This window comes from Heptranchias perlo, chromosome 26 (genome assembly GCF_035084215.1).
Source record: "Heptranchias perlo isolate sHepPer1 chromosome 26, sHepPer1.hap1, whole genome shotgun sequence".
In the NCBI taxonomy this organism is placed as follows: domain Eukaryota; kingdom Metazoa; phylum Chordata; class Chondrichthyes; order Hexanchiformes; family Hexanchidae; genus Heptranchias; species Heptranchias perlo.
The window spans coordinates 19021232-19045200 of NC_090350.1; the positions used below are offsets into that span (position 1 = coordinate 19021232).

The 23969-nt window shown below is 44.4% G+C and overlaps 1 protein-coding gene across 3 annotated transcripts in view; it reads right to left on the reverse strand.

Annotated features, from left to right (window-relative positions):
• The window catches only part of zmym4.1 (zinc finger MYM-type containing 4, tandem duplicate 1), a 127171-nt gene extending 105780 nt beyond the window's left edge, over positions 1–21391 (reverse strand). For all 3 annotated transcript variants that reach the window (XM_068006459.1, XM_068006460.1, XM_068006458.1), the window contains exons 1-2: positions 20729–21391; positions 5828–6502 (exon numbers count right to left, since the gene is read on the reverse strand). In XM_068006459.1, the coding sequence (XP_067862560.1) occupies positions 5828–6502; positions 20729–21055 (1002 nt within the window). In that variant the 5' untranslated portion in view covers positions 21056–21391. The remainder of the gene's footprint in view (positions 1–5827; positions 6503–20728) is intronic.
• Between the last annotated feature and the right edge of the window lie 2578 nt (positions 21392–23969).

A 23969-nucleotide genomic window follows, 5' to 3' on the forward strand; every position in this document is an offset into this window, starting at 1 on the left:
CAAAAGGATGGGTGCCAGACAGAGAAAGCCCTGGATTCAGACCCACATTTCAATAGGCTCTGAATAAGTAGAAGTATCCAGGACATGTACTCCTCATAAGCTATTCAGAGAAGTCTTATCAATGCCCATAACTGGACCCATGATACAGAGAGAAATTGCAGAAGGAAACACAGGGTACAAATAGCTGTCGTATTCCTCCTCTTGCCCTCCTCTTTCTGACTCCAAGCACAATTTCCCATTCATTTTGTGGGGGATGGGAGAGAAAGAGAAGATACAAGGTGCATATAAACTTGAATTTCTTTTGTTGGGGCACTGGACAAGGCCATCATTGGGTAAAAATCACACAAGTATTTAAGAAAAACTAAAACTAAGTGATGTGCAGTGTCTTGGTGTGATAATAAGCTGTATCATTAAATTATAAGATGTGGGTTTGGATTCATGACCTGGCAAATAATTGGTTCTTCCTCTCATCCACACTTGTGTTTCCCCATAGTGGACAAAATGAGATAAAATCTGTGGATGAGTCAGTGCAGGCACTTGTCCTATATTGAGACTGGACTCCTTTTCCCTTCAATCGGGGAATGATGCATTTTGTGGGAAAGCTAAAAGAGCAGAAGGAGATAATATATTTTTAAGACTAAATAAACTTCACATAATTAAGGGACTGGGTAGTTCAGTGGATTAGATACTGACTTTTCACCTCTGGGACCTTGTTTCAAATCCAGCCTAGACTGCTGGGGTATAAGTCTTTGTCAGCTAGCTGTACAGGTCCTACAAGAAATGAGTTTGTGCAGTCTCAAATCAGTTCCTAGAGGTCATGGGTTTCAGCATAAATCTGCCTCTATTTCAATGTTAATTAGCAGTCGTTCTCAGAGAAGTCATAGAATTGTCCGTGTGGGGTTTTGAAAAATGTCACACTAGGAGTAAACTCTTCTGATATTAGTAATGTTGTCAGCCTTGGCTTAGTGGTAGCACTCGCCTCTGAATCAGAAGGTTGTGTGAAGAGGAATTTCCTGATATCAGTCCTGAGTTTACTTTTTACTAGTTTTAAATGTGTTCCCTCTCCTACTCTCACTTCCTTTCCAGGCTAATAGACCCAAGTTTCTCCACTCGTTTCTCATATCTCAGACCCCTGACACTAGGGATCAATCTCATGGCCCTTCTCTGCATTGCCTCCATCACTTGAATGTCTCCCTTGTGTCTTGGCAACCAAAGCTGGACACAGTACTCAAGGTGCGGGCTGACCAGAGCACTGTACAGTTTGACATCTTCCTCAGACATAGGGCTCGGTTTTAAAACGGAACTGCGGTGCGTTGGGGGCGAAGAGCTTCGCGATTTCCAGGAGCGGGCAGAAATCCTGGCTCCAACACGCCTAAGAACACGCATGACCCAGAATCATCTGGGTGCGCGCGCTGCTCCCGAACCCTGAAGTCCCGCCGGCTTATTTAAACAAGCAATTCAAGTATTTGAAGTACTTGAAATGTACGTGAATCTAATTAAGAGTGAAGGCAAGCAATTTCAACGCTGCCTCAGTGTGTTTCCCGTGCTGTGTGAAACACGCCATGGTGAAGGAGTCGTGTTTCAGTTGGCAGCCATTTGGACATTTAAATCTCTGTTTGACAGATGGGGATAAAAGGTGAGTTATTGCAGCAGGGCACTCAGTTCTCTCAGACAAACTTTTGGTTGGGAGATCTTTGTGTTTAGACTGAAAATTCTTGGTTTCCACTCAGAATTGTTCTGTTTACACATATTTACCAACTTTTTGGACCTCCTCAAATTAACACCATCAGGATGGGGGATGCGATGGCTGCATTCACCAGTACATCCGAGGACCAGCAGCATCACCATCCTCGCCAGGCATGGCGTGCACTTCCACCACTTGCAGCTCCACAACACGGTACCGTGCCACAGGCACCTGCACAAGAGCACAGAGCGCAACAACAGAGAGAGCGACATTGCAGGAGGCACTCCACTCATTAGAGGGTCTACACACCGAGGCTCAGCTCCCTGGACATCTCTGAGGAGCAGTGCATACGGAGGCTGAGAGTGAGTCGCCAGGTGGTCGCAGACGTCTGCAGCCTCCTTCACGCCGAGCTGCTCCCGGCTGGGCCTGGCAGCATCTCATTACCTGTTGCAGTTAAAGTGACCACTGCCCTCAACTTCTTCACCTCTGGATCATTCCAGGGTGCCGCCGGTGACATCGCCGGGGTCTCTCAGTCATCTGCACACAAGCGCATAAGGCAGGTCACTGATGGCTTGTTTCGCTAGGGCCTCGCAATATGTCAACTTTCCCATGGACGACCTCAGCCAGATGGAGAAAGCAGTGGGATTCCAGTCTGTGGCTGGCTTCCCACGTGTACAGAGTGCAATCGATTGCACGCGTATAGCTATCTGAGCACCTCCACACGAACCAGGGCTGTTCATCAACAGAAAGGGATATCACTCCATCAACACTCAGCTCATTTATGACCACTGCAAAAGATTTCTTCACGTGTGTGCCAGATTCCCTGGCAGCTGCCATGATTCATTCATTCTTAGGGAATCCAACATCCCGGGCCTCTTCCACGCACCAAATACCTTTAAGAGCTGGCTCCTCGGAGATAAGGGATACCCCCTGGACAAGTGGCTCATGACATCTCTGAGGAACCCCACCATCGAGCATCAGCGTCGATACAATGACAGTCACATCACCACCAGGTCTATAATTGAACATGCGATAGGGCTGCTGAAGATGCGATTTCAGTGCCTTGATTGTTCTGGGAGAGCACTTCAATACGCACCAGCGAGAGTGAGGCGCATTATAGTAATGTGTTGTGTCCTGCACAACATGGCGCAACAAAGAGGGGTACCAGTTGAGGAGGCCCTTTCCCCTCATCCACCATCCACATTGAGGAGGAGGAGGACAAACCCATAGCAGAGCAGCGGTTCACCTGGCTGCTCGTGAGGCCAGAGAGTCACTCATGTGAGAACAGTTCTCATAAGATCAGAAAGTGAGAAGAGTCCAGTCCTCAAACCTCCTGGAAAGATCAGTGCCAACACCAGCTACCGCGCCCCCGCCCCCACCCCCCCCCCCCCCCACCCACCACTCCCTGCACAAAACAGTCCTGCGACCACACGTACACCCACTGTAAAGTGACCCTTTGGGTGGCATCAAGTGTCGCCTTTCATGATGAAGCACATAAAAGGACGCTATCACAAAAGCCAGTCAAGAATGGGCAAGACACGGTAGTAGTGGTGAGAATGATAACATTTACTGTGACTTTAACATAAACCAAATGTAAATGAAAAACATGACAGTCTGTCAGTGATCACAAATCCTTTGCCTTTCTCTTCCTACTGCATCTGCGTGGTGCTTCCCGTATGGCTGCTGCAAAGGTAGTGGCAGGTTGTTCATGTCCATGGCCAGACTGCTTAGATGCTTTCAGCCTATGCCCTCTGGGTTTTGGAGCCCATGAGGGCCCCTCCAAAGACTGCTCCACCTGCACCTGTGTAGGGTACTGGTTGAGTGGGGGGCAACGGGTGAGATGTGGGAGAGCTTTGAGTGACGTCCCCACTTCCATGTCCTCTTTCACCATCATCCCTCTCCTGGGCCCACATCGCTCCTACCACCCTGCTGGAGAACAGTTTGGAGGACACGTGTGATGCTTTGGAAGCGATGTTGTAAAGTTTCTGTCTGCCTGTTTAAGGCGGCAAAATGTTGTTCATCGTGAGTCCGAACGGCCATTGTCAGGGCCTGAATGGACTTATTTGTGAGCCGTGCTTGAAGCTCATTGGAAGCTTGCCTTCTCTCCATCGCAGACATTCCTGCATTTACCTACGACACTATCTCAGACATTTCCGCAGTTACCTGTAACACTATCTTAGATGTTTCAGCAGTTATGTGCGACACTATCTCAGACAGTTGCTCACATCCCTGCGACACTATCTTGAGATTCCCTCCCGTACCTGTGCCACCACTCCACTCATGTAGGAGTTGGACTCCTCCATCCTTTGGGCTGTTGTGGAGAATGTGCATGGCACCTGTTCCAGTACCTCACAAATGTCCTGCTGTCCCTCGATCATTCTCCTTTTAAAGGATGGCCCCTGGAGTTCAGCATCTGCGTCCAGCTGAGCAGAGCCTGGAGAGGAGTTCTCTCACCGACGCGGACTCTCCGCAGCTGCCCCTGCCACCAGTGTCTGCTCGTGATCACTTGTGTGTGGTGACTCACCAGGTACCAACCCAACTAACTGACTACTAGGACCCACCAAAGTGTGAGTATCTGCGCAGGTGGATGGCTCACTAAGATGTGACGGCGCGCCCTCAGAGGTTGGCAGGTCCTCTGAGGAATCGCCCTCTGCCGTCACTGCAGTCGTTGAAGAACCTGTAAGAGAACAGATGGCAATATTAAGCGTCATCACAGATGTGTCATGTTGCGATGAGCATATTGAGGTATTCAACATGCTAAGCATTGTTAACATCAATTCATGTGTGTGATGAATGTTAAAGTTGTGTCACCAGACGTTTGTGGGGTGCCAGTCTCGACATCCCCAATGGACAGGCACTCGAGGGTATGGCTGATCTGCAGGGCCTCTTCCTCCACATCTGTGAGGACCACTATTTGTTGTGGCCCCCCTCCAGTCCTCCCCCTCTCGCGTGCATGTTGCACTCTCTTCTCCTAGAAGGGGAGAAAGTACAGATATGTGAGTGAGTGAAGGTGAAGTGGCCAACCGATCAATGCATGGTTTGGGTGAGGCTGACCGTGAATGAGGTGCATCAGAGGATGAGTATGAGACAGAGACATCACAATGTATCAGGATTGGGGTAAGTGGTAGTGGTGGGGTCACAAATGGGGAGGTGAGGGAGTGCAGGTAAGTTGGGGATAAGCCTTAAGTGGGTGTGAGGAGTGATGTGATGGGGTAGTCTTGGCAGTGCAGAATGAGTTGGAGTGGGGAGGGAACGTTGATGTGGAACACAGAATGCAGGAGAATCAGTCAGTGTACTCACTTTTGCTGATCTAGTTAGGTCATTGAAACGCTTCCTGCACTAGACCCAGGTGTGGGATATGTTTCTGCTGCTGGTGACCTCCTCTGACATCTCGAGCCAGGCCTTCTTGGTGGCAGAGGCAGGGCGCTTCCTCCTGTCGGCTGGGTAAAACAGTTCCCTCTTCCTCCTCACACCGGCCAGTAGCAGCTGAAGTGAGGCATCGCTGAATCTTGGAGCAGCCCCTGTGCTATTGGCATTGTTGAATGATGTTCTGCATTTCTTGTACTAGTGGAGCATCGAATCTCTAAGATTTCGAGGTCGCTTTTAACTTCACCTTTAGCTATTGCAACACCATTCATGGAGTACGTGTGTCACCCATTTTTCCTTCCTATACGCAGTACTTTATACTTGTCTGCATTAAATTTCATGTTATTGTTCTACCCACAATTGTTCATCCAAATGCACAAATTCCAGCAAAGGTCTCTGTACAGAGTTCAGCATCAAGTCAGTCAAATAACATTCACTGTCCAGTGACACAAAGAATGGCTACTTGGGAGAGGTACCAGAGGACTGTTAGTTCTGTGGTACTGTACATCAGTCTAAGTCACTGGTTTTAAGAAAGGAGAAGGAAAGGGGCAAAAAATGATTGAACTCTCAGGTCAACTTTGTTATCAAGGGGAGGGAGCTCAAAAGACAACGGTGAATATTGATTTTGTTATGGTCTAAAAGGAGTTTAAATCAAAATGAAGAACATTTTCACCCATTGTTTCACCTGTTCTTTTTCCTGCTGACTTCATGTAGGGACAATAGTGAAAAGAATGGAAATAATGTGCACTACTAAATGGCAATGGAAGCATACAATACCTTGTTTCCCGTGTCTAGGGCAGGATGCAGATGAAGGCTCTTGAAGCTTTGTACCTCAGCGCTTGGGGGATTCACACTTTTGTCTTCATTTACTGAGTCACAAATGGATGGATCTGGGATGTTGATTGAACCTAACTCAGTATTGCCTCTGCATTCAATTTCTGTAGTTCTGTCCTGAGTAATGACTCTAAAAGTGGGACTCATGTTTAAATGAGGAACATAGTCAGGAGAACTTGGGACAAAAGATATCTGTCCTAAAAAGAAATGTTGGCCACATATTTTAGAATGAAATGTTGGTGTCCACCCTGGATTAGTGAACCGTATAGCTCTCATCAAAGCTGCTGTGTGAGCTTCTGTTTTTCGAATAACGGCAAACCACCGTACGTGACTGTCCTTGCCATGACGGCTTGGGCATCCAGGAATACAGCAGCTTTCATGGGCAGTTGTATTAGGAGCAACAACCTTTTTGGCAGCAGGTTTTTTAACAGAAATCACTGCTCTAGGATTGAGGCCAAACTTTTGACAGAGAACTCTCTGAAAATAATGCCTAGTTCCCGAGATGGAGAGCCCGTGGTGTCTGCACAGATCTCGCAGTTCGCCTTTTGAGCCTTCTTTGATTTGCCGGGCAGTCACTGATGTCTGGTCTGATATATTGACATGAGCCATTGTGTAATGCTAAAGAAAAAGAAAATTATAACTGTCACAATTACTTTAAAGAGTCAGCAGGACCATTAATCAGTTACAAATACTTATAATTAATTGTAAGAAACATACTGGATAGTGAAGTTTTCTGTAAATCATAATCCAAAAAAATTTGGTAAACCTGTACAAAGCTCAATGGGGTAAACCTTGACTTTGTGCGATAGTGTAAAACAGGTGATAGCGAATCTGCAGCCCGTTTTACATCTCTCTCGATTTTTATTTACATTGAAGTCAAATCGGGAGAGATGTAAAACAAGCTGCCGATTTGCTCTCACCCATTTTACATGATCGTAGAAAGTCAAAATCTACCCCAATTTGTGTGGGTCCTATTGCAAAACATTATGGGATAGATTTTAAACTTGGGCCACCTGGCGTAAAAAGGGCAGTAGCAGCTCAAAAATGGCTTTCCGTCCCGTTTATGCTGGCGCTTCGGCTCCACCATCCTCAAAGGGGCCTTCCGCTGGGCAGCCAGAGCGCTTGCCTGTTTCAAGCAGTGGGTCCTTTTAGTATTCAAATCGGGGTCCTATGATATACGTATTAATGCTATTAAGAGCAGTGAAAAGCAAAAGTAATTCTTAGTTTGGCTTGGAATTAGGTTGTTCTTTCCTGTAAGTTACTCCTCTATTTGAACTGAAATCGCTGGAAGAGATGTATGCATTCTATTTGCATGTAGGTGCAACATTTGCAAGTAACTGTTAATTCTTGTTTGGTGTCTGTTCTCATCCAAGTGAAAGGCTTATACACACATCTATCAATCTGCTCCTGGAATGAGGGGTGATGAACATTACCATACCAGTATCATATACTCTATTTATATTACCAGTTTACTGCCTATGGCACTGCTGGCTTTATCAGAAAACTATTAATGTAGCCCCCTCCCCCTATGTACTTGAAGTCAGAGGCACTGAACACCACCAAAACTTCACTACCACTCACTGGTAGAGTTTTTCAGCTATTAGAAAATTAAACAAAAGAATTGTAGCTGCTTCTTTATTTCAGGAGAGAGAGTGACTTCTGATGCATGGGTTTCGCAGAGCCAGCAGCAACCCCAAAATGAATGTGAAAGGTGTGCTGGGAAGTCTCTGTGAAACAATAATCTGGCAAGCTTACTTTGAGGTTGCTGCCAGGTGAACAAGATTCATGAGTCAGCAGCCGATAGCACCAGCACAGCACTTACCCCAACCTAAAAACAACTTAGAAAAGTTGTTTTTTAAATTGAACACGAACAAGAAAATGGAGGGGGGAGAGGGACAACAGGGCAAGCAGAATATGTGTTTACATTTTATTTTAACTAGGATTTAGCAACAGACATTTATTTTCGTAGTTTGGAAACAATATTACAGTTCTAACATTTGAGTTGCTTCACTGCTTTAAAAGGTATTTATTTCAACGTTATACTGCATGAGCTCAGGATGTCTAGCTCAGAAAGACAGTCATTTTCTCTAGCCTACTGTCCAGGGTTCCTAAATTCTGCCACGGCCAAACTGGATAGAGCTGAATGGAGGTGGGTCAGGGTGAGATCAGGCATGAGTTTGGAGGTTTGCCTTGCTGTTGAAAATTAATCTAAATAAAATTAACTTTAATTAATTACTCCAACATCATGTGACACAGAAGTAAGTAGAGCAAAAAAAACTTTTATTAAAGAACTCTTATTTACTTGGCTTATCTCTTAGATACAAAACTTGGAAGTGTTGTAAACAGTGAGGAGGACAGTAGACCTCAGGAGGACATAGACAGACTGGTGAAATGGGCAGACACATGGCAGATGAAATTTAATGCAGAGAAGTGTGAAGTGATGCATTTTGGTCGGAAGAATGAGGAGAGGCAATATAAACTAAATGGTACAATTCTAAAAGGGATACAGGATCAGAGAGACCTGGGGGGACAAGTTAATACAGCGTTTAAAAAAGCATACGGGATCCATGGCTTTATAAATAGAGACATAGGGGTCAATATAAACCCTCCGCCCCCCCCCCCCAACCACGATGGGCGGGAGATGGTCAGCGTTGGGGGTGGGGGGGTTAAAAATAAAAATCACAAAACGCAACCCCAACCCGCCGTGTACAGCCTGCCGCCATTTTCACGGTGGCGGGTTTCGAGCCATGCTCTTAGAAGCCTGATTTAAATTTAACGCTGGCCGGCTGGATTACCCAGGGCTCAGGAAACCCGGCAGTTAAATGGCAGCCGGATCAAGCAGGTTAGTGCTTTTTGTAGCACTTCTTATGAGCCAGTAGAAGCAGGAGTGTTTACCCCGGCCCCTCAATTAACCTTCTGCCGATCGCAGCCTCGCCGCAATCAGTGACCCCAGCCCCCCCTCCCCCGTCTCTAAACCTGCGATCCCAAGCCTTCTGCCCCACAATCATTCCCTCCCTCCCAATTGCCGGTCCAACCCCCCCACCCCAACTCTTCTGCCCCGCAATCTTCTATTGCTGGCATCCTGTCTGGCAGCCGCCCAGCCTGTCAATCTGGCCGGCTGCCGGGCGGGAAACGGAATTAAAAAATGACAAGGAGGCCCTGCCATTAAATTCAGCAGGACCTCCGCTTTCCCATGATTTCCATGATTTCCGGGTTTCCCCCCCTGCAAACATGCTCCCCCACTCCCTCCCCCTAAAAATCAGGGTGGAGTATAAAATCAGAAAGTTATGGTAAACCTTTCTAAATCACTGGTTAGACCTCAGCTAGATTATTGTGTCTAATTCTGGACACCACACTTTAAGAAGGATGTCAAGGCCTTGAAGAGGGTGCTGAGGAGATTTACCAAAATGATACCAGGAATGAGGGACTTCATGTATGTGGAGAGACTGGAGAAGCTGGGATCGTTCTCCTTAGAGCAGGGAAGGTTAAGGGGAGATTTAATAGAGGTATTCAAAATTATGGGGTTTTTGATAGAGTAAATAGGAGAAACTAGTTGCACTGGTGGGTAGGTCAGTAACCAGAGGACACTGATTTATGATAATTGGCAAAAGAACCAGAGGGGACATGAGGAGAATTTTTTTTAATGCAGCGAATTGTTATGATCTGGAATGCACTGCATGAAAAGGTGGTGGAAGAAGATTCAGAAGTAACGTTCAAAAAGGGAATTGGATATATAGTTGAAAAGGAAAATTTTGCAGGGTTATAAGGAAAAGGCGGAACTAATTGGATAGCTCTTTCAAACAGCCAGCACTGGCACGACAGGCTGTGAATGGCCTCCTTCTGTGCTGTAAGATTCTATGAAATTGCTAGACAGCCCACTCAAAAACAGTCAGATGGCAACCCCTTAAGAGTGCTTTATCCAAGTACCCATCCTTCATATGCAAGCCAGTGACAGTGACCAGATTAATTTGTGTTTTCCTTAAACAAGTTCTTAATTCTGCAAACTTGTTTTGTTTGCTCATAACAACATACAATTTTATTTCTCTTTATTTTGGTGTTTTTTCCCCCAGATTGTCAGTTAATTCACATTTAATTAACTGGATACGTTATAAGTGGCAATGTAGATGACCTTGACACTTAATCTAATTACAGTCCCCACCGCTTATAGTGGGCGCAACAGTGCGAACGCGATTTGCACGCTATACATGTTGGGATGGGTTATATGAATTTATATTGCTTGTTTATAACCCTGTACATTACTACAGATGAATCATTTCCTCACTTTTGTTTCTTATGCCGCCTAATAAAACTGAGCATTAAGATAAGACGTCCTTCACAATATTCACCAGTTGGGTGCAAAATTTGGCATGTTGCTTTCTGTGTGAGTAAATGAGGGGAACTGAAGGAATAGCTTTACTTGCAAACTGCTGCCAATAGATAAACTCTTGACATAGAATTATTTAAGTTAATTATTTAACTACTGAACGTGAACGTGGCTTTCAGCTATCACCTTGGCATCTACTAGCAACTAATTTTAAAAATCTAACTGAGGCTTGAAAGCTTCTCCTGTTCACGCATTTGTCAATCACTGTGTTCACAATTTCTTCAAATACCTTAGTATTAGCTGACACCACTTAGAGGTGATTAAGTATATTAGGTCATTGCACCTTGACGAGGTGTGAACTGCTCAACGAACACCTGTTTCTGCCCGAAATAGTAGCCACATTTAAGTTGCTGTAAGCGGCGACTTTATAATTGACAATAATGGTAACAGCAAATGGTTTGCGCTATTTGCCCAATTTAAATGATTGCCCGATTTAAATGTGGGCGGTTTGAGTGGTGGGGACTGTACTAAGAAACAGGGAAATCAATGAAGAAAAGCAAGCTTCATTGAGGAGCAATAACATCTCTACAATAAAAATGTAAAGAGGCATTTGGCATCAATTACTTAGGCTGCACTAAAATAGTGAAGGTTCAGATCACTAATATAGACAATGATCCAACAGATATGAAACAACACATAAATTATTCCAACATAGAATCAACCAAGAAAGTGGAAGTCCAAGGGGAAAGAAAGGTTGAATACTAAGATCAGAAAGATTCTAGTTCACAGTCCCAGACCAGTCCTGAATCCTAAGCCAAGCTATTTGATTAAGAACATTTGATGTAGCAAAGGAATATCATCAAATGGGTGTTTAAAAGAGGAATGGTAATGATTTTCCACAACAGTGTCTTTTGTACACACTTCATGTTGCATTATACTGAAGCAATCTATCAGAGATTAGCAGATTTTAGAAGCATTTTTGTGAACTCATACTGCAGGCCCATCAGTGCACATACTTTACATATCCAGTTTGAGCAACTTTAGAAAGATTAAGCCTTGTGCTCAGCTAACTAGCTCAGAAAAATCTAAAGTTACAAGCTTGTAGATGACATTTCTTCCAGAAAGAAGTTAAACTCATTAACTATGTAATCTCTGAACATGGAACCACCACAAATTCTGAAAGATTCCAGTGCTGTAGCAAAGCACAATATGTCACAGTCACGTTCACTCAGCACTCCTGTGGTCACTGACCTTCATTGGCTCCTGGTCTGGCAAAGCCACGATTTAAAAATTCTCATCCTTGTTTTCAATTCCCTCCATGGCCTCGCCCCACCCTATCTCTGTAACCTTCTCCAGCCCTACAACCCTCTGAGATCTCTGCGCTCCTCCAATTCTAGCCTCTTGCACATCCCCGATTTTAATCGCTCTATCATTGGCGGCAGTGCCTTCAGCTGCCTAGGCCCTAAGCTCTGGAATTCCCTCCCGAAACCTCTCTGCCTCTCTCTCCGCCTTTAAGACGCTCCTTAACACCTACCTCTTTGACCAAGCTTTTGGTCACCTGTCCTAATATCCCCTTATGTGACTCGGTGTCAAATTTTGTTTGATAATCGCTCCTGTGAAATGCCTTGGGACATTTTACTACGTTAAAGGCACTATATAAATGCAAGTTGTTGTTGTTAGTCACCTGAGGACTTTCTAGGCCTGGCAAACTCTCTGATTGAAACGGGCTTCTCCTAGGTTGCTGTGTGGTGTCGGCTAATACTTAAGGTGTTTGAAGAACTTGTGAACATAGTGAATGACACATGCGTGAACAGGGGCAGCTTTCAAGCCTCAGTTAGATTTTTTTTAATTAGTTGCTAATAGAGGATTTCACATACCAAGGTGATATCCAAAAGGCACGTTCACTTTCGGTACTTCCCGACTTAAATAATTCTTTATCGAAAGTTTATCTATTGTTATACTAGTTAATTTCCAGCATGCACCTAACAACTAGCTTCTGGAAAGCAATGAAAGCTGGATGGATACGACCCAGCTGAGCCATTCCAAATCCTTTCCATCCTGGCTTTGGTATGGAAATGTACTCTTTGATTGACAAAAGTTAATTTTCCTTCTGATGAGTCCCATCAGAGAACTGAACTAGGTCTTCAACAAACTATTCAGGGAGTTTTAGTATGCTCATCCTGAGGTCTCAAGGCACTGCTTCTTTTCTCTCCTCGTGTGAGAGCTCCCATGTCCTAAAGTGCAACCATGTCCCTTATAGGCATAATTTCTCCATGAATTTTTAAGTATTCTTTGCAAGAAGCATCAGCTGTAGCTAATTGCATATTCCAAGGTTACTGGAGTCAAAAAAGGAACCCTCTGTAATGGTGCTCACTGTGGAACCAGTGTTCTAACAGCCGACATACATATTGCCAAATTTCACTTGAACTGCTGGGTATCTCCCACTATTTAAGTAGGAAATCTTACAGAAGGAGAGCCTAAGGCTGCTTCTCCCCCTGTTTCAGCCTTAACAGTGGAGTTTGTTTCCTGAGGGAGTCCTTAAGAAAGAGGAGCAGGGGGAAAAGCACTAATATTGTTTTACTCTGTGTGTCCGTGTTGGCCTCAGTGAGATTGGGATGCTTAGGCTGCCACATCCAACTTCAAATCTGATTTTGATTCCAACAAAGCTTGATTTTCAGCCAAGAGCTCCTTCTTACAATTTGGGCTTTCTCCCGACACCTTTACTCGTGTAAACGGCTAGACAACAGTTTCTGTGGACAGACCAAGTCTCCTATAAGCTGAAATCTGCATTTTTATTTTCGCCATGTTTGGTTTACTATTGTCTAGCTCTAACAATTAACCATAAAACCTAGTAGATTGCTCTCTGGAGAATGGGATATCCACACTGTTCTCCTGTCACCTGAGATAGCAGAAAATACCACACCACTAAACCACTCTGTATAGGCCAAGCCTACTATCTAAATTTATTCATAGACAAAATATACAGTAACAAAAAGACATAGGCAAAAATACTAAACAGTACAATAATCAAACTTACAGCTACATAAAAATCAGTCATTCTTACAACTTCTCTTAATAAACTCAAAGACATAGGGCAGATTTTGCTCTTGTACTTAGTGTAAAGGATTGCCTGGGTTCAGTGCATAGAGGGAAGTCGGGCAGGAGGTCCACACCCTGTAATGGAGCCTGTTCAATTGGGCCAGCCCCGATTCAGGTGCGATCCAATTTCTAGGCTCCCAAGTTTAAATCCCAGCCACAAAGTTCACTGAGATGCCTACTTGAAAAACAATTATGTAATACAAATTCACAAAGTTTCAATTACTGAAGTTATCTGATTTAAAGAAAATTCAAACTTGAGCTTTCTGATGGCTGAGAGACTAAACGAACAATGTGGTGTGAAATGAGGGTGGGAGGTGGATGGCTGGGATGGTCTGGCAGAGCCCTCGAGGGCTGAGATATCTCTGGGAAGCAGTTGTCTCAGAGGGTCCAGTTTCTGGTAGCCTTTCTCTTGCACTGGCAAGGGGTGATGGGCCCATGTCTGAAGCTCCCTCAAGTGCTGGCATCGAAGGAGGCCCAAAGCATTGGCAACAGTACCTGGACTTACGTTGGCCATTCTCATGAGGTCACTGAAGCTTGTCCTGAACTGCATGGCAGTTCCTAGGGTGGTGCAGGTTGCAGTGACTGCTTCTGCCACCTCCCTCCAGACAGCGTGCACCACCCTTTTATGGGGCTTCCTGTCCTCAGTGCTCAGCAGTCTGTCTCTTCTGGCCTTCACTTTAGCCAGGAACACTTCCAAAGATACACCCAAGATTCTGGGAGCCCTTCCGGATGCTGAACTCCTCTCCTGCTCCCTGGGATGCTGTTGCTGATTCAGACATTGCTGCCATCATCTTCTTCCTGCTGCTCAGAAAGTGTTGTTGCCCTTTAACAGGCTGTAACCTGTTAAAGGCTATACCAGGACAGTATTTCCCTCCCTCCCTGCAGCAGTAAACCTACCTGGTGCATTATTATAACTCCAAACCTACCTTGCATAGCAAATGAACGCCATGGGAGGAAATTGCAGTGGATTTGCAGCAGATTCACAGTATTCCTGCTCCACCGCAAACCCACCAATGGGAGGAGACTTTAGCCTTGTACCTCTAGGATAGAGAATGAAAGTAGGAAAAAATCAGCCAAGAATTCCCACTTTCGGCTGCTATCCGGTGATTTTGACCGGAAGTGCACATGCGTGCATTCAATGCGGACCGGTTTGTGCACAGCTGTAAATCCCCAGTGGTGAAATAACCTGATGACATTCACTATCCAGGCTTAACCTATGAAAGGCCCCTTGAGTGAGAGACCAGTGGGCCTCCACTGTCCATGGAACCTTACACCAGCAGGCTTTGCTGCCTTCAGGAGAAGAAGGGAGAAAACTGATTGGGGTGTTTCTGAGAAAGCATCCAACATATAAGAAGATTTTCACACACCTTCATAGTGGTATCAGGTCTGTAGTCCCAGCTTCATTTGGGGCCTCCACCTGTACTAATGATTGGCCAAAGCAAGGTATTTTCTCTGTTTACAGATGCAGCTGTGTGGGTACTGGTCAGCAGGCTTAGAGCACCTCGCCTGCAGCCTGACCAACCTGGCCTCCCTCGGTCATCCTCTTTTCCTTCCACATGTCAAACATGGGGATTCCCACTGTATTGTAGAGTAGGAGGAAGTAATGGATTCCTATAATAAAACCAAGATGGTGTGCTAAGGAAAAGTGAGTTGCTTTCCCCTCAAGGAGGAAAGGAAAATTGCAGAGCAATAATCTCCCCTAATGGAAGTATGTAACGGAGTCTAATAAACCGGACAGTCGCATGTTTGATTCCCAATCTATGCCGGTAGGTGATCTCAGTTAGGGCAGCAGGAGGACTGTTACAATTGGCTTCAGAGCCCTTGGGCGAAGGGTGGAAAAAAAATAACCCAGGAGTCCTGCTCCTGATGGCTATCCATTAACCACCCTCCTCAGAAGCACAGAATCAGCTCCTGACAAAACAGTAGTACTGAGTGCTTGAGAGGATACACAAAAGAAAAACAGTGCAAAACTCGGGAGCACCTCTGTGCCTGCAGAAAAAAAAAAATCACAAGATGGTTTCAAAACTGCAGATAAAAACAGAAAATTATTTCAAATTTCCAGCATCCACAGTATTTTGCTTTTAAAACTGCAGAACCAGTTTACTTCCTGTACCCTGTAAATAAACCACCACTCACAGCTGATTCCCTACCAACCTTGGTGAAGAGAAGAGCATGTACAACTTATATGCCACATCATGACAATATTTTTAAGTGCATACTCAGAACCTTTCAATTTGGATTTTACTCCTATGATGTGGGGAGGATGCATTGCATTCAATCGTAGTATCATAGTTATTCAGCACAGAAGGAGGCCATTTGGCCCATCTTGCCTGTGCCGGTTCTATGGTAGAGCTATTCAATTAGTCCTACTCCCCTGCTCCTTCCCCATAGCTCTGTAAATTTTTATCCCTTCAAGTATTTATCTAATTCCCTTTTGAAAGTTACCATTGAACCTGCTTCCACCACCCTTTCAGGCAGTGCATTCCAGATCATAACAAGTCGCAGCGTAAAAAAAAGCTCCCTCACGTCGCCTCTGGTTCTTTTGCCGATCACCTTAAATCTATGTCCTCTTGTTATCGACCCTTCTGCAACTGCAAACAGTTTCTCCTTATTTACTCTATCAAAACCATTCATGATTTTGAACAACTCTATCAAATCTCCTCTTAACCTTCTCTGCTCTAAAGAGAACAACCCCAACTTCTCCAGAATGGCAAAGAGCGTCAGGTAGGTAGTCTACCTTTTCCTTGCCCAGGGATGCTGAGGACAAATGTAGCTCCCCTTTTACCACTCAGCCAAGATCATCAGGCATGGGGCATTCCTAACCTGCGTGGCTCAACACAACACCAGGCAGCGCATTGAACTAATGGGAAAGTTCCAAACTGTTAAAGTAAACTCAAACTGACTTACAGTGAGATGCTCATTTTTCATTCATTATTTGGTGCAGTTGCTTGTTTTGGCAGGGCACAGCTCAGATATGTTTTATACTTTAATTGAGTTTTCATTTCATGCGAGAAAGATACGGGAAGCCGAAAAAAAAAAGATAAAAAGGCTGGTGGTTTCAAAAATAAGACTACAAATAAGAAAAAGTGTGCAACAAGGGACAGTAGAGAGGCAGATTAATCCTCGATCTTTTGCGTCAATTCAGAAACCTCTGCCGCTTACTAACATAGCTCTGCCCCATGCAAGAGGATGTAAATTTCCTACATTTACACCAGTTCTGAACGGGTTGTAAATTTATATTCAAAATTTTAGGAGCAGCAGGACCCAAATGCATATTTCTGGTTCTACGGCAATTTTATTTAAGCAATTTTTTTTATTTCTTCTAAGACCTGCTCTATATTTTCTGTATCTTTGAATGCATTTTTATAACCTCAAAATGAGTTACAATGAAGTGTGAAAAGCTTCCACATTTGCATTTTCTTAAACATACTGCATCTAATCTGCATAAAAAATGGTTTGATAGCTTCAAACTTTAATTCTCATACGTGAAGAGGAACTTAAAGAAGGAATATGGTGTAGGTTCCATGCTTACCTTCCCAACACGTGACCTCCACAACCTAGAAGGACAACGGCAGCAGGTGCATGGGAACACCATCACCTCCAAGTTCCCCTTCAAGTCATACACCATCCTAACTTGGACATCCATTGCTGTTCCTTCATCATCGCTGGCTCAAAATCCTGGAACTCCCTACCCAACAGCATTGTGGGAGTACCTTCACCACATGGACTACAATCAAATTGAGAGGCTGCAAGGATGGCTGGTGTGGAAAATGGTCTCATCGGTGCGGTAGTGGGTGTTTTTCTGAGGTTGGAGCTGAAGCACATTGATGGCATGAGGCAGATTGAAGGAAACCTTACTCTGCAGCTAACCATACGACACTGGACCTCAGAGTGCTTCATGCTGACGCCGCATACCTGAAATGGAAATTATTCCAGGTCCCAAGCACAAACTTCCCTCACCTTCGTGGACACAAAATTCATTTTTAAGTGTTTTTATAAAAACTGACGATGTCAGCAGAAAAATTGAGTCAATTGGGTGAAATTGCAAAAATGAAAGTAGAAATTGCTAGAAATGGACAGTAGGTCAGACAGTAACTGAAAAAAATGCATTTGTTAAATGATGACCTTTTTGTCTTCTCAGGTGAACTTAGATTATTAGCATGAGAGTCCAAAACATATCTGTGTACACTATTTCAAGAAAAAAATCTGACTCAGAGTTACTTAATCTTCTGTATAATTCCTGTTACAATAGTTCTAAATAAAATATTCAGCCAAGATTACAATTCTAAAACGTTTCCAAAATCATAGAATCATAGAAAGGTTACAGCACGGAACGAGGCCATTCAGCTCATCGAGTCCGCGCTGGCTCTATGCAAGAGCAATCCAGCTAGTCCCACTCCCCCGTCCTTTCCCCGTAGCCCTGCAATTTTTTTCCTTTCAACTACTTATCCAGTTCCCTTTTGAAGGCCATGATTGAATCTGCCTCCACCACTCCCTCGGGCAGTGCATTCCAGATCCTAACCATGATCTTAAATGATCCTAAAGTTAAATTCTAGGTTCCAGGCATCATCTAATTTAAACATAGATGTTCCTTCATAGTTTTGTTTCTGGTAATACATTGCTTTGCTCATGTTATCTACACAGTAAAAGCATTGCTAAGTTGATGTTTTCCAGGTACTGAGAATGACCATTTACTGTGTTGGAGAAATGGCTTTCAGTCTCTTGTCATCAGTTGATGATGTCACACTGCTTGTCGTTGACTGCAATCAGAGGGGTATCTAGCAGGGTCAAAGCGTTTTGTTCACTGGAGAATATGTTCTCTTTTCTCCCCCCTCAATTTTCTCCCATTTTTAATTCTCTCTTGCAGGATGCACCTCTTGAAGCTGAGAGCAAGCTAGGTGACCTGCGTCCAGGCTACTACTAAGATGGCTGTTCACCAGCTTTCATTTTTTATTTACCTTTCCCCCCCTCCTAAAGGCTGTAACTCATGCTGGGATATTTCTCAGGCAATAGCAGCTTTCTTATTTCTCTCTTATGGAAAAGTATCTACAGACCATCCCATGCAAAACTGTTCTTCATAAACCGGGGTCAGCTTTTCTATGCATGCTAATGGCATCCAGCTTGACCTCACCACCACTTCCCTTTACCCCACACCCACCTCTGTGTTGTCAAACTGCCTGTATGACATTAAATTGTAGAGGAGCCAAATTTTCCTTCAATTGAACACTGGGAAGACTGAAGTCATTGTTTCCAATCACTGCCAAAAACTCCACTTTCTTGTCACTGACACTGCAAGCAACCATGGCATCCGGCTAAACTTCAAACCCCATATCCTATCGATCACCAAGACCACTTACTTCCACCTTAGCAACTTTACTTGCCTATGCCCTACCTCACCGCCACTGAATCCCTTATCCACCTTTTGTTTCCTCTAGCCTCGAATTGTCCAACATTTTCCTTGCTGGGCTCCTGACAGCTACCCTCCATAAACTCCAACTTGTCCATTACCTGGATGCCCCCATCCTAACCCACATTAAATCCTATTTGCCCATCACTTCCATCTTCACTGACCTATACTGCCCTCCTTTTCCCAGCACATCACACTTAAAATCCTTGTACTTATCTAAAAATTCCTCCACATTTGCGCCCCATCCTACCTCTGCAAACTCGTCTGGCCATATGTACACTCCTGGTCCCTGCGGTTTTCTGACACTGACCTTGTGTACATCTCCCCTCTCTCCACTTCACTGTTGGTGACAGAGCTTTCGGTCATCAGCCTTATTCTCTGCAACTTCCTCCCTAAAACCCTCCCCCTCTCTAGTTCACTTCCAGTCTTTGAAAGTCTGCTTAAAATACCATCTCTTTGATCAAGCCTTTGGTCGCCTCTCTTAACTCCCCCACAAAAGTTCACCATCAGTTCCTTTCTTCTACTGTGAAGCACCATGGGATGCTTTTCTGCAGTAAAGAAGCTATATAAATGCAAGTTGATGTTCATCTTTGATGATCCAGCTCTATCAAAAACTTGCCACGTGGGGGATTTTTTGTTATATTAAGAAACCAAGGTCAAGTGTAAGATTGTGTAAGACATCACCAAGCTTGAAAAGAGTGGGAGAGAAGATGAAGTAAATCTGGAAGTAGTGAAAGTAATCTTAAAATTGGTGGAGGAAGGAACGAATAAAGGAGAAGTTTGAAGTTGCAGACACAAACCCAATCACACATTCCACTGCACCAAATGTTAGCACATTAATTCACACAAAACTGGACCACCTTTTCTTCTCTTTCCTCCTCTCTTGGAGGCAGTATGGTTTCACGTGTTAAAATCAAGGCTAACTTTCTCTGTCCTTCTCCGCATCTTAGCCGAGGGATATTGAAGCTAATGGTAGCTGCCCTTATCAGCTAACAGCACAGACATGAGTTACACAGAATTAAATAGAATTACATAGAATGTACAGCACTGAAACAGACCATTTGACCCAACAGATCTATGCCGGTGTTTATGCTCCACACGAGCCTCATCCCTCCCTTCTTGAATTAGTCCCAAACCCTTTCCCCGTAACCTGATTTGTGAAGTTTTGCATCGATTTTGGTTTTAATACATTTTGCACTCCATTGAAGTGATAAATGTAAATGTAACACTTTTCGACCTTTGATCACAATGTCGGTATCAAGCCCTTGTTTCATGGCTGAGGCACATCAAAAGTTCCTCAGCTCTGCCTCAACAATGGGGGTAATTTTAACCTAGAGCTGGGAAGGGGATGGGGAGCGGGGTCGGAGGGGGAGGATTGGGGGTTGGGGTCGTAGAATCAGGGGTCGGGGGACGGGGTCGGAGGAGGAGGATCGGGTTCGGGGTGAGAGGATCAGGGGTTGGGGTCGGGGTCGGAGTCGGAGGATCGGGGTCGAGGTCAGAGGATCGGGGTCGGAGGGGGAGGATCGGGGTCGGGGGTCCGCGATCGGGGGTCGACGATCAGGAGGGGGGTGGTCGGTGCAGCCTGGGGGAAGCACACCTGCTCCTCCAGGCCCACAAGCTGTGCCTTTCTAGGCACCTACCTTTTAGTCTCGGGCCTTCTCGCCTCCTATCACGAGGTGTAAAACAGAAGGCCTGGGAATCCCAACCCCCGGGGTTAAAATCGGGAATCAGTTAAAAATGGAGGCCTGAAGCCTCCTTGAAAGGTTTTAAGGCCCGACCCGCCCCTCGTCCCACTCCCATGGAAACCGGAACCACCCGTTTTTTACTTTGAAAATCGAGCCTAATGTCTCTCAATCCCATCCTTAGGAGAACATTTTCTATGACAATAACCATCCTAATGGACTCTGTGAACTTACCAGTTTAGTGCCAAATTTCACAGTTTTTGCTGTGGATCCGTACCCACTCAGAACAGCTTAAATAACTTCTATCAATATATCCAACAACCTCACAATACCTTGGTTTCTGCATCCTGTGTAACAGACAGATGAGGATCCTCAGGAGTTGAGTGAAGCATTACTCTAACGGAAGAATTCATACTTTGATATTGGTTTGTAAAATCAAGATGAGATGGACCTGCGACATGAACCGAAGAGGATTTAACGTTCCCCTTGTTAGTCAAGTCCATGGCTTCTTCCGAACTCTCTTTGGACCATAAAGTGGAATGTGATGACGCTGCTTTAGCTATAGGGTCCATGTGTAAGTGCGGAATGTAGTCAGGAGAACTTAGCTCAAAAGACAGCTGACCAGAAATGAAATGTTGTCCACAAATCCGAGAATACATTGTTGGTGTCCAACCTTCTCTAGTAAGCTGGATTGCTTTAGTTATGGCTGCAGTGTGACTTCCTTTTTTTCTGATGACTGTGAACCATCGAATATGGGTGTCCTTGCCCCGACGACTTCGGCATCCAGCGACACTGCAACAGTCTCCATGGCTGTTTGAACGTGAGGCGGGTTTTTGAACAATGACAGATTTTGGATCAATGCCAAGCCTTTGACACAGAACTCTTTGGAAGTACACCCTCGTTCCTGAAACTGGGAGCCCATATTGTTTACAGAGCTCTCGTAGTTTGGCTTTTGGGCCTTCTTTAATCTGCTGTATGGTTACTGATATTTCCTCTGATGTATTTATGTTAGCCATTGTATAATACTGAAAAAACAAAGAATTGTCTTGGTTAATACATTTGCATTGAAATGAAAAATCTTCATGACCAATGTCCTCCTGATATGCAATAACCTTCTTACAGTCTGACACTAAAGATACGATTCAGCAACATCACTTCTGATCAGAGAAAGGGTGTAGAAATGGAATAGAGCAGAGGATCTGCTGGTCTAGGATCTGCAGTTTAGTTGGATAGGGAAGCATCTAATTGGCTTGCATCCAATTCAATTTAGGCATTGATTGTACAGCTAGTGCAGGTTGAATCGACAGAGCATTGGTGACTGTTCAGGAGAGGATAAGCACAGTGTTTTTGGCATGAGCTGAAAGCCAGAGATTAGTATACTTTTTATTTATGTTTCCAAGTTGAAAAGTTTAAGGCCAATTTAAACATATAATTTACATGTTAATTGGATAAAGTTAAGTTAAAAAACTGATTGCATATATGATATGGGCTTTCTCGAGGATAGTGCAAGGTTTGTAAGCAATTTTAGATTAAGTTTCTTAAAGCTAGTTAATATAAGTTGTTTGAATTGTTCAAAAGATGATTTAGATCTGGGGGTTAACTTTAAGTTATATTCTAAGGCTGAATCACTTTAGTAGCAAATGCTATATCAATCAAAGTCTAGTGAAAAACACTTTAAGTTTTACTATAAGCCTAGTAGAAAAGTGAAGTGGAATTGAGAATAATGCTTTGTGTTTACAATGATATACATGCCGTCATCACAATACAGGCGTTCAGACAGAGCTACTGTGAATTTTGCTTACCATTAAAAGAGATGAAAGAAAAGATTGTGGAATTATGGACTAGAATCAGTATGCTCAAAGGGACAGGTGAAGGTTGAAAGTTCATATATAATAAGGGGCAAGTATTAATTAGCATGAGGCCCAGTTGCAGGAGGTGAATAAGGAACTTGTTAGGGAAGTAGTAGTGGATAAAGATACAGAGAGGAGAGACAGGAACCATCATTCTTCTCCCAACAGCCCCTTCAACACTGCTGGAACGCCGACTCAATTTCCAGAGTTGTGGATCATCATGTGTGCAGGGTAGGTCCTAGTGGAATCACCGCCACTGAGAGAGCCCGCTTTGCAGATGAGGGAAAATGAGTGGGACCACCAGAAGATTCGGGGTGGCATTAAAGGGGCAGGAACACCCCAAAGATTACAAGAGATGTTGCACTGAAGGCCTTGGCTGAGAACAGGGTCTTCTGCAGTTAAGAACTGGGGCAGAACGGAGGGAAGGGAAGCTACTACAAGACCCTCTCCCTCCATGGGGGCACTTGAAGACATGCAGCAGGTGGGGAAGGAGTGGCCAGCGGCAGTACTGGTGGGGGCAGGGGGTAGAAATGCAGGTAGAGTAGTGAGGTGGCCGTGGGCTTCACTGCCCAAATCTTTCCTCATTCTCCGCATTTCGGTTGGAATCGCAGAGAAGGATCAAGCACAGGAAGTGGTTTACAGTTAGGAAAAGCAAGAAGAAAACTTGTTAAAATAGAGGAGTAACACAGGAAATAAAAGTAACATACGTTTCAAGCAATTTAATAGCAATGGGAATATTACTCTGAAAAAGGAAGGAGGAATTGAAGTGCTATCTGAGCAATATAATGAAACAAGGGTACATGTTATGGGAAGAGAAAGGGAGGTCAAAGGAAGGGATTCAGCGGTGAGATTTGCAGAGAATTTCTTTTGAGGTAATGGTAGAGAAAATAGGGCAGAGATCAGCCTTCTGGGGGTAAGATTTGAAACATATAAGATACTGAGGGGGCATGACAGGGTAGATGCTGAGAGGTTGTTTCCCCTGGCTGAAGACTAGAACTAGGAGGCATTGTCTCAAGGTAACGGGTCGGACATTTAAGACTGAGATGAGGAGGAATTTCTTCACTCAGAGGGTTGTGAATCTTTAGAATTCTCCCCCAGAAGGCTGTGGATGCTCAGTCGTTGAGTATATTCAAGGCTGAGGTCGATAGATTTTTGGACTCTTGGGGAATCAAGGGATATGGGGATCGGGTGGGAAAGTGGAGTTGAGGTCGAAGATCGGCCATGATCTTATTGAATGGCGGAGCAGGCTCGAGGGGCCGTATGGCCTTATCCTATTCCTTATATTCTAAGATTCTGGAGATGGAGAGAGTGGATGGACCAGTGCAGGAAGGAGAGAAGCCAGGAGTGTCTTCCACATGGTAATAATAATGGGAGGGAAGAATTAAATGTGCTCAAAAAGGGAGTTAAGAAACACTGGCTGGAAATTGAAGGTAAGTGCTGTAAAGTTGTGCTTTCTTGGTTACTTTAGTAGCAGTAGTATGTTCATGGGTGGAACTGCAGGAATGACTGACCAGCTGACTAATTGGTCTCTGCAACTCTTTTTAGGGTAAACCTGGTTTTTATGAGAGGATAGGATAAGAACAAGATTAAATAGGGTAGAAACAAGGAGAGTAGGTATGAATTTAGAGGACAGAATTAAGACTCTTTTAAACCAGATATAGAGGGGAAAGGAAGCAAAGCTTAAGGATGGATTACCATGGAAGATGGTCAAAGGAAAGGAGAA